Source organism: Pholcus phalangioides, unplaced genomic scaffold (genome assembly GCF_987345545.1).
Source record: "Pholcus phalangioides strain wild (caught in Gottingen) unplaced genomic scaffold, Ppha-v1.0 ptg000009l_1, whole genome shotgun sequence".
NCBI lineage: Eukaryota > Metazoa > Arthropoda > Arachnida > Araneae > Pholcidae > Pholcus > Pholcus phalangioides.
This window is the reverse complement of record NW_028301602.1, coordinates 58,986,427-59,013,892: the sequence shown is the minus strand read 5'-3', so window position 1 is coordinate 59,013,892 and position 27,466 is coordinate 58,986,427. Positions and strand designations below refer to the sequence as shown.

Below are 27,466 nucleotides of genomic sequence, written 5' to 3'. Positions count from 1 at the left end.
CTTTGGTTCCCAACTTCAAGGCGTGAATCGTGGACGAAGATATGGGGGGGGGCCTCCCCCCCCCAGCATCAAAGTGGAGTCGACTGATCAAATGTATATATGAAATGACATCATCGTGCCCCCCCCCCCCCAGACTTCCAAGTCTATCTCCTCCTATGGCGTGAATGCGAGCCGATCTCCCTCAGGCAAAAGGCTCGCCACAGAGAGCAACAGGCAAAACTGTATGTATAAAGATCTCGATCCGCTTTGCAACAGGCCTATATACATTACAAACGGTAAAAATACTCAATCACACTTGACTCACTTCACTTCTGAAATATAGATGACAGCACTAAGAAATCAGACAAAACACTAAATATGCACTCAGACTGTTAGGTACACACACTTCCGGCACAACTCACCAAGTAGTAAATTGCCCATGGCGATAGACCTGAGTTGCTCTCGGTTTGAAAGAAGCAAAGGATGACAAAATTACATTCGCGTAAATATTGGTCATATGGTCACCTAGAAGTATCAAAAGAGAGTTGTTTGTAGTCTCTAGTGTTTTTTTGGTGGAAGAGTGAGTGGCATCACCTTGGAAATCGACATATTTGTTTTGATTCGTAACATGGCGGATAATCTGTTTATTAAATGTCCAGCGGAATCGTACCTTTTAGCTCCTTGTGTTGGATGTCCGGAGCGTATTTCTGTGAACAATGAACACGATGCATTCTTTGTAAACATTAGTGGGGAGGGTATTCATGATTAATATCATCGGACGTTGGTTGAGATTTCGAATCAATATGTAAACAGTAAGTTGTCACTAACATGAATATCATGTTCATGTTGAACATTTATGCTCCTCCCAACTGTGCTATTGAACCTCTTTCTTTCTAAAAAATCAATTTCTATCCAATCATTGATCAAATGTCTCTTATTCTGAAACATTTCGATTCGAAGTATGGCATGTGGAAGTTCCACTGGTCCAATTACTGTTTATGAACCTTACTACATGAAATTCACAGTGAGATTAGATATTCATACACAGTATTTAGCACAGTAAAAATGCTTATTGTTCTAGAAAAATAAGTGCTTGACAGTGTAAAATATATTGTCCTGGAAGAGTTTTGTTGTTTCCACTTGGTGTCAATTTTCACAACATAACAAACATTGATGTTAATATGTTCGATTTCCATATAACCTTTTGTAAAGGGGTAGTATTTTTGAAAATCTTAGAAAAACTGAAGCATGCTGTGTTATGTTGTCATGTGTAGTTTCATTCTCCAAGCATGTCGAGAAGAAAACAGCTGTTAGCAGGCTTAAGGCGCTTCTATAAAAGGGTATTGCAGATGTGGTCCCGTGATTTCAATGGGAATAGACACATTGAAAAACCTGGATTAAACAGAACCTGTCTAATGCTGAAACAGACCTTTAACGGAAAATTTCACGCAAACAGTGTGTGTTTAGCAACCAATAGACCAAAGAATCATACAAAATGTTAAAGTGCTCCACCAAATTTTTTACTCAATCTATGCTTGCGAATGTGAGTTCTACATCATCCACCCTTAGGTTAGCAAAAAACCTTTCTGTACTTGATGCTGTGGTTTAGATAAGTCTTATGTAGTAAAGAAATTTCTTTCTTCAATTGTAACTAAATTTTTCAGAAAAGCAGGCTTTCCCACGGGAGAAATTGATGTAAAGGTTGAATTTCCAAATGATATGCAAGACTTCCAAAATTGTATGCAAGCTGTGTGCATTCCATGATCGCAATCCTGAGCAGGGCTGGAATTAGTGAGAGGCGGAGGGCAATTGCCCTGGCTGCAAACACTGTAATACTGTAATAAAATCATTGAATTTTACAGTGGTATGGGCAGCAAAATCGTGTTGCTCTTACCCTCACAAAATTCTTACTTACTGCCCTGATGCTGAGGACATAACATAGACGATAATGTACAAACTGAACCTGACGTGACAGATATTGACACTCCTAATTGAAAATGTTTGAGGAAGTTAAAAAGAACATAAATTTTGTTATTCCAGATGAAAAACACTGTAGGTCAGAATTTTATACAGATGTCAAAACCTCAATACAGTATTTAGTAGTTATAGACTAATTATTTATTTTATCTATTTTTAAATTATTTACTTTATCTTCAATTAATTTATTTTTATTTTATTTCAATCCCACACGAGATAGTTACATAATTATACCCATTATACCAATTGAACCTTTATTAAGCAGAAACCCGTGCTCAACGGAAAAAAAATCTTGATCCCTTGCGATTCCATTGAAGACAGGTTTTACTGTATATGGCCGATATAATTTGCAGGTATCTTTTAATGCCCCACTTACAGGTCCCAGTATTTAACAGAATTGTAACGTGTTGGCATAGGCTTTTATGGCTGGCGTCTGATTGCAAATGAGAACTTGCCAGGCTGTTAGGCTATGGGCTGCTGTTTCTTTCAGATGTTTCACATGCAGCTGTGTGGCAAGCATCCTCAGAAATGAGTCTGGCACCGAGTGCCAAGGAGGTGCAAGAGAAGCCAGAAAAGTTGAAAAGAAGGTCACTAGTTGTCACTCAGACAGCTCTAACGATTGCCACCACAGCTACAGGCAAAACTTCAAAGAAATAGTGCTACTGCCTAACAGTCTTGTAAGTTCTTACTTATAATAAAAATGTTAACAGTTACTGTGCCTTTCTTTCTCAATACGGTTCCAAAAATGATGGAAACATATGATCCATAACTCGTGTTATGCTACATAGTATCAGAGTAATAGGCAAAATTGCCTAAGCAAAAATTTCTCTCTGGAACACTAACGATTGATGATGATAAGACACACCTACATGCACATACTATGTATTGTTCTTGAGTGGTTTGCTGGGATTTCCTATCCATGTGTATGGCGGTCACAAAGTATTTCATCGTAGGCGAACCAATGCACATTACACGAACGGCAAATTTAAGAGCAAAGCTTGTATTGCATCTCAGTAGCCCCATTACATGTGCAATAGCACATGTAAATGGGGCTACTCCTATTGCTACTGCAGTATTGCGGTACCATTAGGAGTTCTAGCACCAGCTTGACGACTTCTTTCCCTCGGGAGAAAAGAAATAGGGAGCAGACATTGGTAAAAATTCTTGAAGCAGGTTTTAAACTCACTTTTTTCATTTCTCATATCAATGGGGCTTTACTTTATTACTTAAGATAAAGTATTTTACATAGCCAATGCTATGGTTGGAACTATGTTGTGGGTGGGGTGGGGGAGAGAAAAAATAGAGTTAGGCAAATTTGCAAAGCTAAACCAAGGCAAACAGAGGTCAAGCAAATGAGAGTATATAGATACGCCTTTATATATTTCACTTTAATTTGTATTGCTGACACTGACCTTCATGTTACTTGCCTTTCTGGTCACATGCTACGATTATTGTATGACCATAAGAATATCCAAAGGCAGCAAGCTAGATAAAAAATTTCTTCAGAAAAAAGCTTTAGCAAAGTGCTACAATGCTAATGATTGATGGTTGGATGTCTACTCGTTTCGTAGCTACCTCCTGTATACATGTTTGTGAAAAAGACTACTACTTTCGTATTCTAAGATTTTCCTTCGCATTTTGCGAAAAATACGACCGCACCTTAAATCGTGAAAGTCAGCCTTTATATATTGAGCCAACATCAGGTAAAACATTCGGCAACATTAGGCCAAAATTAGCATGAAAATTTGGGAATTGGTGATTTTCAGATTTTGTGTGTAACCTATCTCATTTATAAAGAGTGTATAAAGAGTGTATAAAGTTTTATGAAGGTTTTTTTTATAAAACTTGACAAGTGCAACAAATAAGCTTATTGCTACATTCAAGCAAATGCAACATAACTTATTGGTTGCATTTATCAAGTTTTATAAAAGAACTTTAAAAAAAAGTATAGTCTGATACAGTCCTAAGACATTTTTCCATACACATTTGTTTTCACATGTGTTTCAATGGGTTTTTATTCATCGATGCTGCAGTTTTGTTTGCAAATTATTTTCTGACTTAGTTTGCTTGATTTTTTTTATTTTTGTTATTTTAGAATATTTTGTAAGATTTTTTTTTACATGTTGAAAAATTGATGATGCATCATCATTCTTGTATTTCAACATTGTGTTCTGTCTGCAATAGCTTATTTCAAACTTGTGCAAATGACTGAAGAATTTAAAAATATGTCCCACTTCCTCATAGACTTCCATTTAATTGAACCTGGTTAGATTTTTCTAGTACTTCTAATTTAAAATCTACAGCACTATGAGAATTAATATGCTTACATATCATGCCCCCCCCCCCCATATGCCAGAAACATGAATATGCAATGTCCTTGAAAGAATTAGAATATGGGAAATGATGTTTGAATGTTTATTTTCTCTACCTGTGTTACTCTGTGGAAGTTGGTTTCCTAAAATGTTTTGTAACGTGTTTTAATAAGGATACACCTTTCACAGGCAAAACAGCAAAAATAAGGTATCCAGCCAGTGATTAAAAAAAGGAAAAAAGTGAAAATTTACACATCTGTGCTCCTGGCACGAGAGACAATATGACATTTTCAATCTTCTCAGTAATGAGGCTTTTTGAATAGGTGTCATAATCATCATCAGCATCGCTTTGAGGGTCAGGCAAAAGATGATCCTCATAGAAATCAGTATTAAAATTGCCAATTTTACTGTAGAAATGTGGAAATTTAGTGGAGTTTTCTGTCACATCAATAATTTTGAAAATTGACTGAATTCTCGATTTTTGAAATATTGAGTTTGCTTAGAGATACAAAGCCCAGAAAATTAAATATAAATTAATTAGCCGACCTACTTTTGAGTTGGATATCCATGCAATAACATTTATTTCAACTTTTTATTTATTTATGTGTTCTCAAGCATGAAAATTAATGTCTCTGTATTATCTTTTAATATTCAACTGCATAAATTCATGTAGTTTAGGATGTTTTAATATTAATCATGGCCCTGTGTAAAGTACATCGAAGAAATTCCACAGATTTAATTAAGCATTTTTCAAAGCAGAAACAGGCAGATAGATAACTGAAGTTCAAGGGAAAAAAATCGAAATACTTAGCACCTATCAAAATGGCGGGAAAACTATTTATTTCTACGTTTCTTTAAATCTAGATTTATTTCTTTCACACATGAGTCACGCAGAAAGTCACCATAATTGTTCACTTGGGCACGGTTTGTATGTCTCTCAAAGAAAGAGGCTGATATCACATAATCCAAAAAGTCTCATTGAAGAAAACACGGGCAGTGCCGGGTTTTTCAAAGTGATATAGGCTCACACAGTTTTGAGAAAAATTTCTTGACTATTTCACATTTAAAATTCATTGTGATCAAATAAATTTCTGGTTGCTGTCGTACCTTCCAACTGTAATATTCAATAATCATGGCTCCCTTTTAAGGGAGGGGGGGGGGTATGAGGGCTGACAAGGCTCTCCAGCCTACGGCTGTGGGCTAATTCCTACAAATTTTCTTTTTTTTTGCACTATTAAGTTTCTGTACAGGGTTCTTGAAAAATCTTGCCGCGGAAGAACAGCTCCATTGCGTAAGTCGCAGGTATTATAGCTAGTAAATAAAATAAAGATTATAAGATAGTTTGAGCTTTTTGTTATCTTTTGCTATCTGAATGCAGTTATTAACTAGTCATCTGGCTTCGACAGTATATGCTGTCACTGCCATATGTACCAGTGGTGCATATGATGTCATGCAGATTTTCTGTCTATATCACATGGATATGACGGAATAATTTGTCATACAGCTGCTGCCACCTTCTAAGGCATCTTTCTACATTATTTGCTTGCCAGTAAATAGAATAGAACAATCATATTTCAAGAAATATATTTCCTTCATTCATTTTGAACCCATTTTATGCAATTAAGAATTGATAAAAAAATTCAATCAAAAAATATACTTTATTAGCTACAAATTGCCAAAAAAAAGGAAAAATATGCACGCATCTAGCACACCAAGAAATTAACTGGCCAGATGACTAGTAAAACAGAAAGGTTTTGAGATTCAGGGAACAAACTAGATTCACACAAGCCTATCCAATCCATTTATAGATATTTTAGAATTCTCCTTAATCTATAACTCATATACATCGTGTTCCATGGATTGATATTTTTTACTTTCTTTTTTTTTTTATGAATTTGTGATGTTATGATTCAAGGACCTAAATCAGTCTGATATTGATAAAACTTTCTGTGTCTGTTGCAGGACTTAGTCAAACTTTGTTCTCTTTGTTTGTGCCATGGATCCAGCTTCATGGACTGCTTATAGTCAACATCTGTCACGTTTGGGGGCATCTATGAATGCTTCTTCAGGCTCATTACCCCAAGCAGCTCAGCTCAACGAGCTTGGACTGTCCTCGCCATTGCCACGTCAAGATCATCTGGGTAGCTATGGCAATACTGGCGGGCCTCATCCTTTCCTTCTTGCTACTTCACACGGTTTGAATCCATCACAGGCAGCGAGTCGGGGAGACCATTCCTTCAATGCGTCTAGTTTATTCGTTGCAAATTATGATGCTAGTCTTCTATCTGCTTCATTCCAGTCTTCAAACAAAGGGCATCTGCCAACTTTCCCACAAGGTGCTGGCTTTTTTAAGACTGTCGCCCGGGAAAATGACTTTGCAGATTTGCGAACAGGCTTTGCTCATTGTGGTATGGCACCATATGCTAGGAATCCAGATGGTAACAGTGCTCTTTCTGGGACACCTGGTCTTGGGTCCAATGCGCTTTTTCCAAATTCCATGGCTTCTGGGTCATGGCGACCACCTGGCATTATGCCTTCTTCTTGTGGTCCATTTGGGGTATTACCTCATGAAACTGTGTTGCAGCGGCCACACTTAGTTCGTCGAGGTGAAAAACAGCAGTCATCCAAAAGTTCTCGTTCATCTCATTCAGCTGCATCATTCATGGAACAAGATCTGAGTCGCAGCTATCGTGGTATTTTATCATCACCAGCACGACCACCTTCATCGTTTATGGATCATAACAGTGTAAATCATCCCTCCTTATTATCATCTCAAAATGATCCTTATTTTTCTTCAGTGACTGACAGTTATTATTCTTCTTGCTCTAAAAGTGATTTTGGAGCTTACAATTCATACTGTTCAAACATGCAGGCAGCTGTCCAAAGAAATGCTCTTTCTCCTTATTGCTATCCACAGTCTTTTGGACCCGTGGAAACAACAGGGACCGAAAAGCAGCAAGAACATTCCTCTGTGCCGAGTACAAATTCTGGTACCAGTGCCAATCCAAATTTTTCCAATGTGCCAAATAGTAACTTCAGTCGTAGTCATCATCATCAGCAGAATGGTCTAGTCTCCCGGCAAACTGTCATCACTAGTAACACTAACCAGCAACCATCAAGTGCATACAACTCACAACATCATGAAAGTCATAATAGGCATTCCTACAGCCAGAGGGATGTTTATAACTATCCCCCTGGTTCCTTGCATCCTGGATCTTCACATCCGGCTCCAACAACCAATATTGGACCTAGTAACACTAGCAGTACTCGACCTAGTACTGCTCATTCTAATTCTGGTCACTACTCTTCACTAAGTCAGACACATTATCCACCTATGAGTACACCAATTCCTGCTGCAACACCAGCTCACCCAACACCACCCTCTAGCATGGGACAGGCTCATGTTCCATCACTTTTGGCTATGAATCATGATAGCGGTTGCTCGTCTGGGGTTTATAATTCTCCATCGAATGATGGATGTTACTCTACCCCAGGAACTTGCCATTCAAGTTCTACTGCTGGTTCCCCAGAAAAGCAGGATGTATCTCAACACTCATCTCCATCTATGTATTCAGTGGAAAGCGGTAATGTCAGTGTCAATAATAGCCCGTTTGTTGACCCAAACCGGCTTCTTTCAAGAAATTGCCAGGATGCAAGTCATGGTGCACTTCTAGGCAATGTAGTTGGATCAGATGATGCAAATGAGAGTTTAACTAAGTCAAACAGCAAAATACTTGATGGCAATATTCCAACGAGTAATCAGAATATCATCTCATCGGAAAGCAGTCAAAGACAAGCAAGCATTGATACATCATCAGGTGTACCATTGGATGCTAGTAGAATAAGCAAGGTTGACTCTTTTGGAAATGTTCAGAGACAGGCATCAATTTACGAGAATCATTCATCCGGTATCAGTGCACCTGATGTGCACATGGATCAATATAGTCCCTGTGAGAACATTTTGCCATCAAGAACTGCAGATAAGAAAGGTGATGTGTTTCCTTTTCCTTCAGCATCACCTCCTGCTCTAGATTACACTCAACCAAAGAGCAAACATAAGAGCAAGCGGTTGAAAAAGAAAAAGCCAGATTGTTTCCAAGACAACAACTGTTACTCCCCGAGCTTCAACTACCCTCCACCCTCTCGGATTCACGATTTACCGCCTTCATTGCCTCCACAGTCTCATATTCCAGTGAGCTCAGTGAAGGAAGAAGGTCCAGGAAATGATATTTCTTCATTGCCTGTCGATTTGTCTCATGTTTCATTGAATTTGACAACAAAAAAAGATAAAAGTCCCACTAATGATTCAGGAATATCAGAGAAGTGTCACGAAGTACCTGATTTGAATTACGAAAACTCCATTCTGTCTTCCAATTGGCCAGTCAGTAACTGCGATGCTAGTGTTCCCATACAGATATCATCAAGTCCACGGGACAGATTGCTACCTGAAGATGGTGAGACAAGTAAGGGTGGTGATCAGCAATTGTCTTCAGGTCAGTCCATTGATGACCTATCTAATGAGTCAAAGAACAAACTAGTCAATAACCTGGATGATGATCTGGGCTTTTTAGCAGAACTGTCTGCAACATCTGATGTTGATGATGGGAATTCAAAAGAAAGTTTTTCAGAAAAGAAAGAAAAGAAGCAGCATGGCTTTTTGCAGTCTTTCCTTACGTTTCTGGAAAGTAGCAATGAACCTACTGCTGCATCAGAAACTGAAAGCAAACAAACTGAAAAACATTCTGACCATGGCAAATGTGAGAGTCCCGATTTATCTGCTTTGGCCAACAAAGACAGTGAGTCTGAAAGTCGCTGGCTTCTAGATAAAACAACAAAAAAAGAATCTGAGGCAAACTGCGACAAAAGTGAAAGTGAGAAACCACCTAGCATTACTATGTCTGATGACAAAGATAATTTTGAAGAAGCTCCTTCACTTGATTCGGGTCTGTTCGGGTGCAGTACTTTACAGAAGGAGATGGTGGTTCCCAATCCCGAAGCTCCATCATTCTCTTCAGATGAAGATGAGAACTCTACTCAAGGGATATTTGATTCTGTCGCTATGGCCATTCAGAGACTTTGTGATGATAATGAAGATGACAACAGAGAAAAGAAGACTGATGAGGATCGACATCAAAATAAGAGTAAGATACAACAGGAAAAAAGCATTGATGATGGAACTGCTGTTGATACAACTTCAGTAACTGAAGACAAGGTGGAAAAAGCCTCGGAAAGTGGTGCAGAGGACAAACTTCCAACTTTAGTTGTTAGGCAGAAAAGGAGTAAGCGGAAGAGAGGAAGACGTCTCTTTGTAATCAAAGTCAATCGTGTTAAAAAACACGCTGCAGATGGTCCTTCACAAAATTTAAAAATTGTCAATAAACCTCGCAAGAAATCGGGTCGTGGCAATTCAAAAGCCAAAGTGACTGAAGCACGTGCTGGTAATTCAGCAAGGCAGTCATTGATGAGGAAATGCAAGCAGAAGCGTTTTCAGAGAAACTGTGAAAGCAAACAGAAAAGTATGTACCTCTTATTTTTTTAAATCTTACACTTGATAGTTTTTTTAGACATCTTAAAAGCAGTTAAAAAATGATTTTCTTTAAATTTTCAATTAATGGAGAACAATGATGTTCTCTCTGGATACTGGAGACTCTGTGGATATTTTTATGCTTAGACATTCTCAGCATAAAGAAAAGTTAGCTAATGTCTGCTGGTAATCAACCGTGGTTTGATTCGTGGTGAAGATTAGCAAACTTTTTGTTCCGAGAATTTGTCTCTGCATTAATATCCTTGAAAGTCTTTTTCTTGATGTGTTATGGACTGAGAAAGATCATCTCTCTATATTGTATTAGGTTGTTACACACAAAGTGTCTGATTTGGTAGATTTTTTTCAATGTATCTTCATAACTTCCAACAATAGTGACTGTGGAAACTGACCTTGATGCTATCAAAATGGGTACTGTTAGATGCAGTCTCTTCCATCGAAATGCATTACATCTAATTTACCAATGCATTTGTGGGTAATTTTCCTAGATCTCTGGGTTTCTCTACTGAAGAAATCGTAGGCATCTAGGCAGGCGCCATATTTCTCTATATAAATGATTTCATCTCAGTCCAAGAACAAATACTGAATAAATACAATAAGAAATGAATGAGTGTTGATACATATTCATGTATTCCACTTACTCTTGTGTGATTTTCATTCATTGTTATTAGAATTTTTATTTTTCTCCTAATTCTGTGGGTAATGGCTAATTATTAAGCAAATGCTTGATTTTTTTGCTTCTCATATTAACAAAATTTGATTGCGGATTTTACATTTTTCATTGAAAACACCAATGCCATTTGGTGTTACTTATTAATATGCAAATCACTCTATCCCTCATATACAACAACTTTGTAGCATGCATGCATGTCTTTACAGATTGCAGAAATAATAAAGTTAAAAATGAAATTTGTTTTTATATATTTTTATTGTTAAATAATGAGTTACTCCATGTTTCAGAACTGTGTCCTGCAAGGCCTATAGTTGTATTATCTGATGTTCAGACCCAATTGGAGGAATTGCAAAAGAAGGGCGAAATATCAACAGTTTTGGGTATTGATTTTATTCTAATGCAATTGTGTCTTAAAGCACTTTTGAATTGAACAATATTTTGCTCTTTTTTAAATTGATGACTCATCATGATGTAAAAATAATATAACTTATACGGTTATGTGTATATCATTCATATAATGTGCATTCGATTCACCAATCATCTTGTTGATCTACAGAGGCTCACTTTACGTCCCTTTAATTACACGGAAAAATGATTCAACATAAGAAAAAAATAAAATATCGAGAGTTCTACTCCTTGACACCAGAACATGATATCTCATGTCACTTGAGTCCCCACCCCCCACTCAAATAAAATTTTTGAGGGTGTTGACAGTCACATTAATTCATGAATATAAAACCCACACTTTCAATCCTGCATTCCTTTGTATATATGGAATGTTTGACAACACTCCTCCCCTCTAATGCTTTCTTTGCATGGGAGCCTTTTACAGATACAAACCTATAAGTACATCAGTAAATAAAGCATTGAAGAAATTTCTTCCCCCTCCCCCCCCCCCCCAATAAAAAAAAACCACTAAAGTAGGTTCATAAACGTCATGGAATGCAAATAGTTTTAGTAAATTTATTTTCAAATTTGTAATCATTATCACATATTTGTTATATGTGCACAAATTTTTTAGAGAAATTGCTTTTCAATAAATTTCCTTAGGGAAATCTCGCTTGTACAAAAGAAAGCATTCCGAAAATGATGAAACTATGGAAAAAGAGGTTGTTGTTGTGGATGATGACGATGATGATGGGAAGAATGTAGAAAACAAGGCTAAAGAGAAAAAAGTTGATTGTTCTAAGGTATGTGACAGAATCTGTACACTACTATATGTTGCAGTGGTAGTGATTCTTTCATAAATAAATTAAAATATTCTAGTATAACTATGTGTATAGTGGTTATTTTTCACATAAAAGAGATACATCTGAGATTAATTTATATTTGAAGAACCCACCTTTTGTTTAAAAATTAAGTTATTCTTTTATGGTGACAAAATATATTACAAAACATTTTTATATTTCTACTAGGTTCAAACTGTGAAAGTGTCCTTTGTAACATCTGACTTGAAGCCTGAAGCTTGTCCAAAGAAAGTTAGGAAAACATCAAAGCGGAAACATAAGAAGAAGAAACGGTGGAATCGTCAAAAATCTGATAAAACCATAGAAGTTGATGTTGCAGAAGAAAAAGAACTGTTACCAAAAACAGAGAAAGAAGCAGAAATTAGTCTGATAACCAGTGAAAAAGTAGATACCGCAAAAAACTTTGATAGTACAAATAGTGAAGAAACAAATAGGTCAACTGAAATACGTTTTAAGGTTTGTGTAATTTGATCTATTTTGACTTTTATTTAGCCAATATGCATGATTAATTACGCAAATTCAGTTTTAAATACAGTAACTCCTTTTGATTGAATTAAATATCAATTGATAATACTGCAGATTATCTATCACAAACACATGATAACACTGTGTGGAAAAATTCATTAAAACTATATTTTCTGCCTATATTTATATCAATAAAGTAGACTCTTAATTATGTTACATGCCTTCTACTACACTGGTGTACAAAGTTAAATGAAATCATCGTTTTGGTTTAAAATCCAGTATATCTTGAAAGTACTCAACAGAAAATTAAATTTTTTGTTGCAAATTTTGCTTTAAATTTGTGTTATTTTTATTTTATAGTTATTTGCAGTTGAACCCTGTTATAATGAACTTCCAGGAGCCATGATTTGCTGTATCCAATTTGATAAGAGAATACTTGAGGGGGGGGCAAAAATTTTTTTTCGTTATATTCAGAGGTTTGTTAAAGGCCTAGTCCATTAAATGATTGTTTGACTATTTAAAGTAATGATACTATAGTTTAATGCTTCTGCTTTTCAAAACTTATGTGATGATATGCTTTATTAGTTATCTGTTGATTTCAATTATATGGCATACTCCTGGTTTCCCCTGTGAGTGTCAAATGATTAACAATTCTTAATTATACAAGGTGCATTCCATAAAAACTTTTCACAAAAATGGGGCCCAATAAAAAATGTCAAGACAGACCCCTGAGAGGCCTTTATTGTATTTTACAAGTTTCAACTTATGTCCAAATATTTATAGATGGATGAAATTGGTATTAGTCCATCTTGTTTTAGCCTTTTAAGCAAATCAAAACATATTTAAATATAGATCTTTTCGTATCTCTCTATTTCTTTATGCAGACTGGTGATTATGTTACGTCCGCTGAATGTAGTGATGCAGATTCACCTCCTATCTGGAGGATAGAAGGCAAGAATGTTTTGCAGCTATTTGAGATGTTTGAAGTTCAAGATACTTGTGTCCTATACAGAAATACAACCTCTGTAGGTATTTTAGTATTTGGTAAATTAGTATTTACTTTGTTTTAATATTTTTGTCTGTAAAATTAGTAGTAAATATTACTTAAAGTTTTCAAAAGTTATCCAATTTACTTCTAGTAATAAGTGATTGAAGAAATTCTTTGAAATTTCTTTTAATCAAAAGCAATCATCAATTTATATTGTATTATTATATTACTTTAATTAATATTACTGATTTCATGATTTTTTTTCCCTTATCTACAGTATTCTCGTTGGAGTCCTTCCTCAAAGTACAAGTATTCTAAGTTAAATGTTAATGTTATTAAGTGTGATGATGATTCTGTGATAATTGAAATGCCCAAAAAATTGAAAACCTCAGATAGTGAAACAAATATTGGGTAAGTATTTTTAGCATGCATTTTAAAATTATTTTCCCTCGCTTGATATGGCTAATTTTATTGGTTCTTCAAAATAATTTTGGAAAGTGAATAAGTTAATTTTTCTGAAAGAGAGGCATAAAGAAGTTTCTTCCAGTGGATTAAAAAAGAAATATAACTTTACATCCAGAACCAAAAAAAAAAAAAAAATCGTAAAATAGTAAATGAAATAAGTAAATACAATTTATATAAAGATGCAAAACACCATATACAGGGTGCCCCATGAATTTTTGTAAGCATAAAAATTGAAGGAATATTTGAATGTGGTTTTCGAAAAAGTTATTCTCATGAAAATGGATTTTTGAAAAAACATTTTGGTACAGAAAAAAAAAGTTCAAATTTTTGTTTGTAAAGGTTGGTGCATGAAATCAGATCACCGGATGTATGCATATTAAAGTCCTATAAAATGTAATGTGTATGATTGATGGCTCATTTCTAAATTTCCCTATTAACCGTTTGAAGGCCAAACTATGAACAAAATCAATCATTGTTTTGAAATTTGGAATTTGAAGTCTTTTTGCATGCCTATCCATAAATCAACTTTGAAATTTGAAGAAAAAATTTTTTTTCTTTGTTTTTCATGATGTTCCATTTATGGAACATTGGCACTTGGGGAGAGGTGAAAGTGGAAACTGGTATCGCCTATATTCTCATGATTATTTATTTCTGGAGTACAGTTATCTCACAGAGTTTTCTATTTTGGGCTACAATTTCAAATTCGCAACACATACCGATTTTTTTAGCATAAAAATGAGTGAAGAAAATTCAAATTTTTCTATAATGTCCGTGATAAAAGATGGACCCGTTTGTCACATTGGTAGCATTTATAGGTAGTGTTTTTTGGCAAACTGCACACCGTCCTTATGTCGCAGACACAATATAATGGCCATCAGATGACCTGACATGTTTTTTCAGTTGACAATGTGGACCTGGATGAATAATTAACCCCTCCTTCTTTCGTAGAAGGTTCATTATCACTCCTCTTCTGAATTCCAATTTCAAAATAAAATCTGCTTCAAAACAACTCTGAATGAATTATCCCAACGGTGCTATAATGGTTATATGGCAAATCTTTTCAAATGAAATCCAGAGCTGAGGTTTTTGATTGGATTCTAGAAAGAATTTTTTTATCCCATGCATTGTTTTTTTTTTTTCGGATTGCTTAAAACTGCCTTTTCTTGAAACCTTCACATGAGTGTTGCACTTTTTTCTGCCCTACATTTTTTTGAAAACGTGTTACGGAAATTTCTAATACCTCATCCTCGATGTTGCAAAATATATATCTAGCATTTCACATACATCAGTTGGAACTGTTGTCACTAGATCATTTTCAACAATAACATCATCCGTGATGTTCCCATTTTCATTAGCAAGTAATTGGCATTTATATGCGAGTTATAAATATCCTACTAATTATGTATATATATATCTAAATGTTTCTAAATATTCTACAGCTTCTTCTAATGTGAGATATCTTCCGGACATGGTTACGTACAGCTGAACATAAAAAGATTATAATTACCGATCATGGTTTGATTAGTCTACGGTTCACAATAACATGTATTTCCAAGAATGCAAGAATAAAAAGTTACTCAACCAATATAAATAAAACAATTCACCCCCAAGAAAGCACATTCCTCTGCTTCATATTACCCAGAATTCGCCCCATACACATGTTGAATAATGACACCACCCTGGGGTTCGAACGGCGAAATCGAAGCAGCGCACTGCACATTAGATATCCCTAGAATCCAGCTCTCTTGAAAGGCCAATGTTCCTTAAATGGAATATGCATATTTGAATGCGCGTAGCTCTTCAATGTTTAACAGTACAAAGAAACTAATTGATTTACTTTGATTGATGTATTAAGTGGTAGAAATTTTCAACAAAATAATTTTCAATTTACTTCAAAATTGGAATTTTGGTGAATTTTAATCGAAATGGGGAAAAAATGCCCCAAAAATGTCAAATTTCAAAATTCTGTTGAAAAAGATGAAATTAACATGAAGTTCCCAAATTTATTTCAAAAAATACTTTGAACTTTTCTCTATATATGATAAAAAACCGGAAATATTTGAATCAATTTTTGCAAATAAAAACTATGGCCTTTAAACGGGTAATCGTGCTCGCACACGGTTTTTATTGCGATGTTGACTTTGGTGGATAAAGTACTATTGGTGAAAAGTTGTTGTACCTCAGCCATGAATCACCAGCTGAAGCTTTATGAATGTTTTGGACACAGAAGAAATTGAAGAGAGGTTTAGATCCAATCACGCCTGGTTTGCTTTGTGCAGCACCCTCGATAGACAAAATTTAAAATATTTTTTTATGTACCAAAAACCTCCCTTCGTGAGAATAACTTTTTCATAAACCACATTATAAACCTAACAGAAGATAATACTTCTATGAGAAGAGTAATGGATTGATTGGTTTTGGTATAATAATAAATTCCTACACATTGAATAAGTGCTTGGATGTTTTTTAAATAATCATGAAAAACACACACACACAATTTCTTCCTGCTGTCTCAAGGCGTCAGGTGAACCTAAGGTGTCACCAACCCAATGAACTTATTTAGCCATGGCATCTTGAACTACTGCTTGTAGAATCAGCAGGGTAATGATAGAGAGGGTTTGACGAGTTATAACCACTTGTTAGAACCTCAGTATCATTAGTCAAGGTTTTTGGGTTTCGGTGAGTGGATTATATACCCTTGACACTTTCACCCTCTGGTTCTCCCAATGTTCCTGAGATAATGATCAACTTTTTCTAAGGATAGCACCTCTGAAAAAATGAATTTTTTCTTATTGCTTATTATTATTATATACTCATTGCTGCATAAAACATTGTAAACTGCATATTTTTGCGATAAGTAGAAATAATTTAAAATTGTTGTTAGAAGTAGGGAGGTCAACATGCTCTACAAAGTTACATTTTAGTTTTTTGGCACTCCTGAAAAATTTAGCTTTTTAAAACAAATGTTCCTTTTTTTTTCAAAACCACAAAAGATATCAAGATGATTTTTTTCCACTGTTATGTTGGTAACAGACAGAAATAAGGGAATCTTAAAAATCAAAATGCCAAAAATTGTACTATCAAATCAAATCTCTTTTTTGTTAAAAAATGTGTAGTAAAAAAGTACTACTTTTTTGTTTATGAAAATTATGTATATATGTTACTGCCAAATCCCGAAGTTGTTGCCTGAAATTCTGAATTGCTCTTACAAATTTGGCATTTCTAGTTTCATTTTTGGTAATTATTTGAATGACATCCTCAGTTTGTTTGAAAAATTAAATTCACTTATTTGTTCTGTGTGAACTTTTTTTAATGGGCTGATTAACAAAAGACTCTTTCATCATCCATATTGTTTTTCTAAAGATATTCATGAGTGAGCTTTGATATCTAGGACTCGGACAGGTCATTTACATTTGTCTCATCTTGTTGCATCAAATCAAACAGATTTTATCTTTTCAGATGTGTTGTAGTGTAAATTTGCAAAATTGCTTCCATCATTATGATCAGAAGCTCCCCAGACCAAATTTTCACCAGTTGTGCTTTTTTAAATTAATTTTTAAATTTTATGATAGCAAAAATATGTGGAGAACATGATTAAATTACGAGGTATATCTGTAGAAATATCCTTTTTGTAAAATAATGTATCAACTTATAATGAATAAAGCAATGTAATTGACATTTAATATATTTCCTTGATTATCTGTCATAAATTTTATATATCAGCATTAAGGTGGCTTTTTTAGTCCAGCTTTATAATCTATTATAATGCTAAATATATTCCTGAGTTTGCTATATTAATATTTGTGAAATTCTTTATGCATTGCATCTCAAACACCTTATTTCACATGCTTAAATAACGTGTATGAAATCACAAATACTGACGTTCTTTTTAAGCTTTAACATTCTGTTATTGATGTTCTTCATGAACACTTTCTTATATTTCATTCCCAATATCAGATAAACTTGATAAATAGTTTGCATCTTTAACTCTTTCATACCCAGAACCAGGAGCGGATCTAGAGCTCGCTGTTGGGAGGGGTGATTTCACAAATTGCTAAAAATTAATCTCAGCACGGGTTAACCCTATGCCCCTCATTTTCTGTGACAGTCCCGTTTTTTTTGGTTTTTTTTCCTCTATCCCGACTTTTTTGAAAAACGTTCTGGTTTTACCTGTTTGTAGTCAAAGTTTTCTTGAATTTGTTTTTGCAATATTATCATATAGAAGTTCCAAAAATTTCATGAATTATCACATTTTGCTTGGGGGGTGATCACACCGATCACCCATCCGCCCTTGCCCAGAACTAATAAACATGGAAGTTGTTTTTTTCTTGTTATGGATATTCTTTTTTTAACTTGTGAGAGTTCAGTCTTGACTTCAATGATAACACACTCATAATCCTCGAAGTCATGGTTGAACTCCCATAGGTTAAAAAAAGAATATCTAACGCAAGGAAAAGCAACCCGCGCATTCGTGCTTGCAGGGTCTGAAAGAGTTGTGATGTGAAATCAATGTGCTTTATTTCACCAATTATTCTGGATTGGTAAATTATTTTTTTTAATGTTACTTCCCTCTTCAAATGATTTAGTGATCAAAGTTATCAAATTGCCAGTCAACGATTTAAACTTGAATAATTCAAGTTTTCAACAAATTTGGAAATGGAAAAATTTCAAAGCGGCCTATTTATTACCTGTTTATGTTATTATGTGATCTGATTGATTTTATACTTTGATGATCCACTACTTATAATTTTTTCTCTCTCTCTCTTAGGCTTTCAGAAAATACTGAGAGTTGTGTTGCTCATCCTCAAAGAGAAAATTTTGAAGTTTATCTCCAAACCTTAGTCAGTCATGCGTTAGATCCCCAATTCATTCCAGAAATAGTTAAAGAGAATGGTGAGAAACAGAATTTGTGTTAACTGCTTGTGTCATCATACATTATTTATCTGATTGGAATAAAAAGGATTAAATTCATTTGTAACCATTTCTCTTTTTTTATTCATTAAATTTTCTTAAAACTAGGTTACCCAAGGACAAAAACCTAAAACTTTCATGAATTTTGAACAAAAAATCTCGTTTTATGTAATCTTTAGAAAGTGGAACATTATAAAATGTTTACTCTCTGAAAGAAAAGCATTTATATAATTGTATATTATAGTATTTATATAATGGCAATTATATAATTGTCTAGTTGCAAGAAGTTACACCAAATTTCTTAATGCCAAATACATGCATTTAAATATGAATTTCTTAGTTATCATAAAATTATGTATTCTAAAATATACTTTTTGAAATGTTATGATACACTTTCTCTGCATCGAAACAATTTTGATTTAAATCCACAATAGTAATCACATTATTAATTAAAGACACCAATAGAAGATATCATGTTGTAAAATCATAGTTATTTTGAATAATGAAATAATGTGTATATATACCCTTCAACCAACTCCTGTTTTGATTTTTTTAGATTTAAGTGAAAACAAAAAAAAATTCAGATTCTGTAAATTAAAATAACATTCATTGATTCAAAAAGGCAGGAAAAATCTCTTCACAAGATAAACAAAAAAAATCTTTCAGAGCACTGGCATTGACCTTCAAAAAATGAACAGACCTGCCAACTTTCCGGACTTAGTCCAGCAATGCCAGATTTTGCAATGTGTGCAGCAGGGGGCTCTTAACTTTTTTCAGCCCACAAAATCACAAAACACAAAATCAGCGACAGGATCGGCTTCGTGACTGTTTGGTTTTTAAAAAACAAAGTGAAACCAGTGACACAATAAGTGCATTTATAACAGGTAAATGAATTTGTGCAACTCATCTAGGAAGCCACTGCAATGGTCACAACTCGCGCTCAAAATTCCTGGCTGTATAAGTGTATTTGTACGCCCTTTCTCGGAAGTCCCTATGAATCAAGTTTGGGTGGAGACCCATAGCTCAAATGCTCCCTGGCTGTTAAGTGATTTTGAACGGCCCATCTTGGAAGCCCCTGTGAATCTGGATCGCATGCCCCATTGCTCAAGGATCCCTTGCTGTAAGTGGATTTGTACGACTCATCTCGGAAGTCCCTGTAAATCAGGTTTGGGTCATGACAAACAGTTCAAGATTTCCCAGCTGTAATTAAATTTGTACGACCCATCTCTGAAGTCCTCTATCAATCAAGTTGGGTCATGACCCATGCCTCAAGAATCCTACTGAGTAAGTGGGTTTATATGGGCCTTCTCGGAAGTTCCTGTGGATCAAGTCGGGTTTGTTACCTATGTCTCAAGAATCCCTGACTAGTGGTGTTTCACAGGGAAAGGAGGAGGTAATCAGGGGTAATTACACCTCAGACAAAGGAAATCCCACACTGAAAGAAAAATTTGTAAAACATAGCTTCTCTTTCTTCCCCCCCCCCCCCCCCCCCCCCGGTGGTTACAAACTCCTATCTGAAAAAAAAAAAATTCCCCTTCGCCCAGACAGAGGCTCTGGAACCACTCCTGGGATGTAAATGGGTTTGAACAACGCATCTCCAGAGACCCTGCGACACAAACTTGGGTCATGACCCGTAGGTTAAGAACCCTTGGTGTACAGGATTTTTGGATTATGAATTCATATTGTCAGGTTTCAATTATTGAAATAAACATGAAAAGAATTTAAAAAAAAATGAAGAAAAGAAACCGCTGCCTGGCAGTCGAATGATTAGGGAGCTAGCCTCTTACTGTGCAGATCTGGGTTCTAATCCTGGTTCGGAAATGGATGCCTACTAACACTAACAAAATTACTGATTCTTTGGGAATACGTCTCTAATCTACTTAGCTCTTGTGGCATTGTATCACCTGAAAACTCTAGGTACGATACCCTATATGAACGATGGTCAAAGCCATCTCAATTTATGCACATAAACAAACATGGTGGTCCATTCACATTGAAGGTATTTTTTTATATGTGCTGGATCATAAGACAGCTGTTAAGTAATTTAATTTGCCAGCCATATTTCTTAGTGAAAACAGAGAAAATCAGAATATATCTGTTGGAAAATATGGACATACAAGTTGTGAATAAAATTCCCAAGTTATTGCTAAAAAAATTGCCAATGCGAAGGTAATTGGGCGCTTTTGTAAATCTCGGTTAATTAAAAAAAAAAGCTAACATATAATGAAAATCACCAGTAAATATCAAATTCAAAGATGCATTGTAGAAAAAATATGTATTCTTTTAGAATAGTCAGGCAGAAAATGGTAATGAAAAATATGGAAATGTCTCATAAAAAATGGGTAATAATGTCACCATATGTATCACTTATGTTTGGCTCTCATTATGGCCATAAAAAAGTAAATTTTCCAGATATTTAAGTAAATTGCAGAATTTTGGTGAGAAAGTTACAGGATTTTTACCTTCTGAAAATTGGCAGGTCTAGGTTCAAAATTATTGTAAAACAACTACTCATGATTCTGTAAATATTTGGTACTTTTCAATAGTTATGTGTGGTGAATATTAACATGACACGATCATTTATGATGGAAGGGGGCATTTTCAAAAGTTTCACCGTAAAATCCTTCTACCACTTTAAAGGTGAAAAATTCAGCTGTTTTAGGAACAGCTAAAAATTATGAATTATAGACCATAGAAAATTTACTAAAGTATTTGTTCAGACTTTAAAAATAAATTTTTATTTTGCCAAATTTCTTTAAAAAAAAGCAGACTTTCTATTGATTATATATATTTTTAATTTATTTAGATGAATACTTCTTATCTCATCTACAAGCGATAGAGAAAATCACTTACGAGAAAAAGGAATCCTTATTAGCAGGAAAAAGGTGGGATGGACAATTCCAGAGTTCAGCTGAAGCCTATCCATTAGTGAAAGTCAGCAAAAGAGAAGAGGAAAACTCTTCATGCCAGGTACTCGCAAAATATAGACACAACATTGAATATGCTCATTTGCTCTAGTTTTTTTTTTCTTTTCAAATCAGTCAAATAATATCAGATAGTCGTTCGAGTAACCTGACCATTCTAAAACCCCTCTCTGAAAACGCAATGGCCAGAAGTATCTGGAGTACATGGGTCATTCCCAAAAAAAAAAGTGTACAAATAATTTTCAAGACTTTGTAATTTTTTTTTAATTTCAGAGCACTCTGATAGTAATTTAAATTTTTTTTCCAGTATTTCATTTAATTCTCTGTCACATGGCATTTCTTAATTTGTTTCAGATGGTATCTAATTTTTTTTTTAACCATTGTTTGTAGCAAAACCTCAAAATCTGGCTGTCCCAGCTTCAAAAAGGTTAAACAAAGACTTGGTGCACACCTGGACTTTTGAATCACATTTTATATATGTGCCATAGACGAATAAAATTGGCAGTAAAATTTTGAAAAATTTTTTTTTTGTATAAAAACATTTTTTGTTCGTATCCCAAAATTTTTCCAATTTTAAAATGTCCACTCCCCACTCTGTTATGGTCATTTGGGAAATATATTTTTATTCCAGATTAAATCTGATAACACTTTTGAGCTCATTGAAAGGTTTACTTTTAATGCTTGATCAAAAATTTTGGATTTGACTTTTGCAAAACAACTTAATATTCACATTTTGTCTTTAGTACCAGATTTTTCTCTGTCAGATGTTCACGCTGTTACGTCATTATCATAAATAATTAAGATTTTTTTCATCTGTATCAACATCAAGTGATAGTACATGGAGATATGCTTCAAAATATAAATAGTTTTCATCAATTATTTAAATTTATAATGAAAAAATAATAATTTAGGCTAATTTGTCCACTCTGTTATGTCTTTCAAAAACTTACAGAATGGAAACTATGATTTAAAGTAAATTTTTCTTAGTTAAAAGGTTTTGAAGGTTTAAATTGAATTTAATAAATTATCTATTCAGTTTAAACCCTTTACCACATTCTCCATCATGTTATTTTTTTCAGTAAAACACAAAAGACAGTACAGATCGTTAAAATCACTGCCAGGCACAGACCCAGGGAGACTTGTTATAAGGGGCATTTTAGTATGAGTGAAGGTCATTATATGACCTTCTAAGATAATAAGTACTGTCTAACCTGACAATACATTCTGTATTTTATGGGACAGAACCATTATCTTTCTATATTTTTGTTTCCAGGCCCAATTCCCCCCCCCCCAAAGTCCACTCTATATCACTAATGTGAGAGGCATAAATATGTGATTTATACCAACATCAAATTACTATTCAATTTCAACAAAAACTTTGAAATAAAAGAAAAATCATCCTGGTGATATAATATACAAGTCCAGCGTCTACTACCAGATTTTAATAATTTTACCAGACCAAAATTCAAACTACAACGGATGGGGTGCGTGTTTTAGAATTTGGTCATGGGGGTGGAAGTTTTTCAAAGGTTATAAGAAGAGTTTCTGCATCACCTATCACATTTTGTAGATAATTTTTTGAGAAAATAAAAGTGTATTTGTATGGCCTATTTAGAATATTTGGTATCTTTCTCTCAGTTAAACATTTCTGTGCATTCTGTTACAGTGATATTTACTCTGTTACGAGAAGTATTTTTGCAGTTCACAGGCAGAAAAATTTAAGAATACTTCAAACTAAGATGTTAAATTATAAATTACCAATCCATTGTCTGTCAGAAATGAAAAGTTTTGATTTTAAGTACCTAAATATATGTAAAAAATAAACTTTTCCATGTGCTATTTCGAAAAAAAAATCATGAAAAACCATCAAAATGACAAAAAAAGTCAAAAAAATTTTAAACTGCTTTTTTTTAGCATATGTGTAAGAAATAAGCTGATTTCTCGTTATTTTAAGAAATAAAAAGGGCAGAAATAATAATTTTTTAGAGTATGTGATGAAATTGAATTGTATGTGCTTTTTTTTTCTTTAGCTCTGTAGTTCCACAACAGGACAATATCGTGTGAATTTCCATGGACAGTTGTATGACATGAATACCTTAAAAAGCAAAATAGAACCAAAAGGACATCCGGTGTGTGACTGGGAGTACATTTTGTGTGGAACATGTGTGCAAAAAGTAACTCTGTATAGTAGGTTGCATCACCATAAGTACCATTTTTATCAGCTTGGTTGTAAAAAGGTGAGTTTTACCAAGGCTCCCACATTTCATAGTTTTCTCTACATCTCTAAATTTTTCTCTGATCTCTCTAAATCTCCTCATTAAGTTATTTCTCAGTAAAAAATTTTTGAGGCACTAAAGTGACACATCATTGTATGAAAACTTGGCTATATCAAGTACAGTAGACACAAACTCCGCTTACTAGAATCATGGATAATGTTATGATTCAAGTATTGTTATCACTTTTGCAAAGTACGGAACAGACTAATATCATACCAGGAGAAAAAAAAATTTATAGTTGACAGAAGTTTGGTGCATACTATCAATTTTTTTTCATCAACAGTATTTTCCTTTTGCATATTTTGAAGCTAAGATTGAACCAGGCTCAATTTTTCCGTATAAGTTATCGCTACCAAGACTGCAGGAGATCAGAAAGCTCCCATATTGAACAAAATTTCTATACTCAGTTCACAATGTCCTTATCAGGCTATATTAGCTGCTTTGATTCATGTAGGTGTAGCGCTTCTTTTGGAATTTGTTTCCTATAGTGAAAACATGTGTAAAATAAAAAAGTCCTATTCTTCAGTTCCTTCCAATTGACCACGTTTGCAGTTTATCAGCAAATGTGGAAAAAAATTCATGATTTAACATTTTTATGTGTCAAACGGGACATGTCATCACACTTAGAGCAAAGATTTTTTTGGATATAGTTATCAATCAGTTATTGTTATTAGAAACCCAAAGTCTCAATGTGATCACATTAAGCTGCATACACTGTATTTTTGTACTGTTTTCTAAAGATTTTCAAATAAAAATAAATTGTTCATAATTTCAAAATGCTAATTTTGTGAAAGTAATTCATTTTTCTTCTTAGCTCCTGTTTATTTAAAGAATTGAAATGTACAGATTTGATTAACACTAAATTTTATTTTAATAAATATTTTTTAACCTCTTTCTTGCATGGAACTTGTCTTCAGCCACTTATGGTAAAAACATTTAATTTATTATTATTTTTTCAATAAAAGGTCAAAGATGTTAGAAAAGATGATGATAAAGATTCTCATGCGATATTAGAAGAATGCCTTCAAGATTCCAAGTGGATGACTCAGGTTTGGCATCTCATATAATTGAAATTAGAATGTAAAGGAAAAATTGATTAGTCTACAAGAATGTGAAGAACCAAATATTCCAGTCAGTTTGTATCATAGAAAAGAAGTGATGCATTATTTTAAAAAAAAAACCTAAATTTCTCAATAAATTCTATATTTTACATTGTGTAGGCCTATATAATTGAAATAATGAAAGTTATGTTTTTATTATTACAGGTATTCATATTTATGTACCTCTGTACTCATTGACAATTTCGCACCAGAACTCGTGACAAGTGATGAAACAAATGATTACCAAACTCATACATTAACCTCTTCACTCCAGAGTTACACATATGTGTACCTTTATTTTTAACAGTTTTAAATCGTTTCATTTTTTTTTCTTTCAAGACCTGGAGTACACATATGTGTACCTGAAATGTTCCTAGTAAAGATATTGACCCAAGTTAATTAATTAATCAATTAGTTAATTTTCTTTTTCTTTTTAAAGGCTGTTTTAACATACAATGAACACAAATCAATAAAGAAAAATGTTTTTAATATCCAGTTTTGGCTCAGATTTGAAAAGGCTGTCATCCTCCAGGTGTGCAATGTTAAATTTTTGCCCCCATGGCACTTCTATAGTCATAATTTATTTGCTGTTCTCTAGAAAGGTCTAGAAAAAAAAAACACTTCAAAATACTGAACAGGCATTAATATCACTCACCAGCAGCAATGCTCACTGTAGTAAGGGGGTCAGCAGAAGCATTGCTCAATTAACAAAGCTCTCAGAAGCAGGTTGTGTTCGTATAAATGAGATGACTTTTAAAAATTTTTATTGTCATGTCAAAATGCTATGAGTAATGAGGTTTGAGGGAGAGAAATGTATGTACAATTAATTTTTTTTTCTTTCAGATGTTTCAAGATATGATGGAACTGTGGAATGCTTGTGATAAGTTCAGGTGACATCATACAAGCCCATTTCGATTCCTAAAGCAGCCTCTGATATCATCCGCTCTGTTTACTACTTGAAAAAACTTGAAGGAGAAAAAATGTATATGTAGCTAATGCGGTTAGCTGTGAAAAAAAAACCTTTTTTTTCCTTGGCCAGTTTTCTGGCTAAAATGCACGAAAAAAAAAAATTTGTTACACAAGTGAGCGTAGCATGATCTGCTTTCTTTTGTACTTTTTGTGTGTGCATTGTTTTGGTTTTTTCCCCCCATTCATTAAGTCAATGATGTGTTCATCAGATGTAAGCATTTTGACGTACATGTTTTAAAAAGGATCTACACTTTTTTGTAAGCAGAGGAATACCTTTATATATATAATGTATAACAAATATGTCAGAAATGCAATATTTTTAACTTTAGTGATAAAAACCAGATTTTACTTTGTATTCAAATAGTGTGTGGCATATTAAAAGATGATACTGAGGAGTAAATTGCTTGAAGTGTGTGAAAATTATGTTTTATTAAATCAGACATATCAAAGTAGAACGTTACTTAACAACATCAATGGGGTTTGTCTTTTCAATATCTCATTTATGTGCTTCGAGTTTCTTCATGCCTATCTGCTGGCAATACATCATTGAAAAAGGTTTTGGAAGGTATTTCTGACGAACGTCATATAAATTAGTTGAAAATTAAAATTCAATTCCTTGGTTTTTTTTTTTAAATATTTTGACTGTTAAACTGATGTTGGTACTTTTGTGAATAATTGTTATTCTCATATAATTTGTGAGGAAAATATAAATGTGTTTGTTTTTCCTTTTCAATCATTCATGAAACAAAAACTTCATATTTATCTTTTGCGAATTTCTCTCGGAATTTTAGAAATATAGATTACTGTAGTATTCAAACTGTATACTCATTTTTCTCTAAAAAAAGTTTATTTTATTATTTTTTAATGTAAAATCTGTGGAGTGTATTGTGTGTAAACTGGAGATCTTAGCTTAATACGTAGAAAGATATGCCTCTTTTTTTTAGCATAGACATCAGAGTAATTTCGAATTCAGCTAGCTGCAAAGCAGTCAGCAAGAATAAATTTTTTGAATTAACAATTTTAATTTTTTTGCATGAGTAACCTTTATATTTATTCCTAAATCAACTTTTGTGACATTTGAATTTTTTACTAGTTTATACAGATTATTATTTAGATTCTTATTATTTATCAGAAGCTATGTTCAAAGTAATAACTTTTTTTGGCTCTAAGTCATTTATTGATTTAACACATTGAACAAAGTAATTTCTCAAGATCTTAGAATGCTATCTCATCAACCAAATTATTAATTCTCATTTTGCATATGATGTTTGTGATGGTTGGTGGGCTTATGGAATTATGCATTGATATACTTAATTACAGCTGTCCGTAAAGCACCAGCATTCATAAGGCTATTGCAGTATTTTTTATGGATCCTAATCATTAATTGGGATAGTAATTTAATCTTGATGATTTCAAACTTTATGGCAATATTGACAGGTATTCCTCTGCTTGTAATATCAAATGATTGCTGTGCAATTCATTAAGTGTTAACAGATATGAAAAAAGTTTTTCTTTTCATCAGTCGATGTTCATGTTGTCATGAACCAAAGAATATTTTGCAAGAAGTTTGTCTTTATTTGCATGATTTTATATTGTTTCTGAAAGGAAATAATGTAGACAGTCAGGCAGAAGAAAGCA

The 27,466-nt window shown here is 33.8% G+C and overlaps 1 protein-coding gene across 1 annotated transcript; it reads left to right on the top strand.

The window, feature by feature from the left end:
- Positions 1-583: 583 nt before the first annotated feature.
- On the top strand, positions 584-27,466 carry LOC149083395 (uncharacterized). Its single transcript, XM_089236669.1, has 12 exons — positions 584-791; positions 6,231-9,784; positions 10,771-10,863; positions 11,534-11,673; positions 11,899-12,186; positions 13,080-13,220; positions 13,461-13,594; positions 18,417-18,541; positions 21,366-21,529; positions 23,514-23,720; positions 24,725-24,808; positions 25,703-27,466. The coding sequence occupies exons 2-12, from the start codon at positions 6,265-6,267 to the stop codon at positions 25,751-25,753; spliced, it is 4,947 nt and encodes a 1,648-aa protein (XP_089092795.1). The 5' UTR covers positions 584-791; positions 6,231-6,264; the 3' UTR covers positions 25,754-27,466.

What these genes read in the sequence shown, in the direction of transcription:
- LOC149083395 (XM_089236669.1), top strand. Translation starts at nt 6,265, where the DNA reads ATGGATCCAGCTTCATGGACTGCTTATAGTCAACATCTGTCACGTTTG. An exon ending in CTGTGAAAGCAAACAGAAAA is followed by an intron (nt 9,785 to 10,770) that starts GTATGTACCTCT and finishes TCCATGTTTCAG; the next exon opens with AACTGTGTCCTGCAAGGCCT. An exon ending in AGGAAAACTCTTCATGCCAG is followed by an intron (nt 21,530 to 23,513) that starts GTACTCGCAAAA and finishes TTTTTTCTTTAG; the next exon opens with CTCTGTAGTTCCACAACAGG.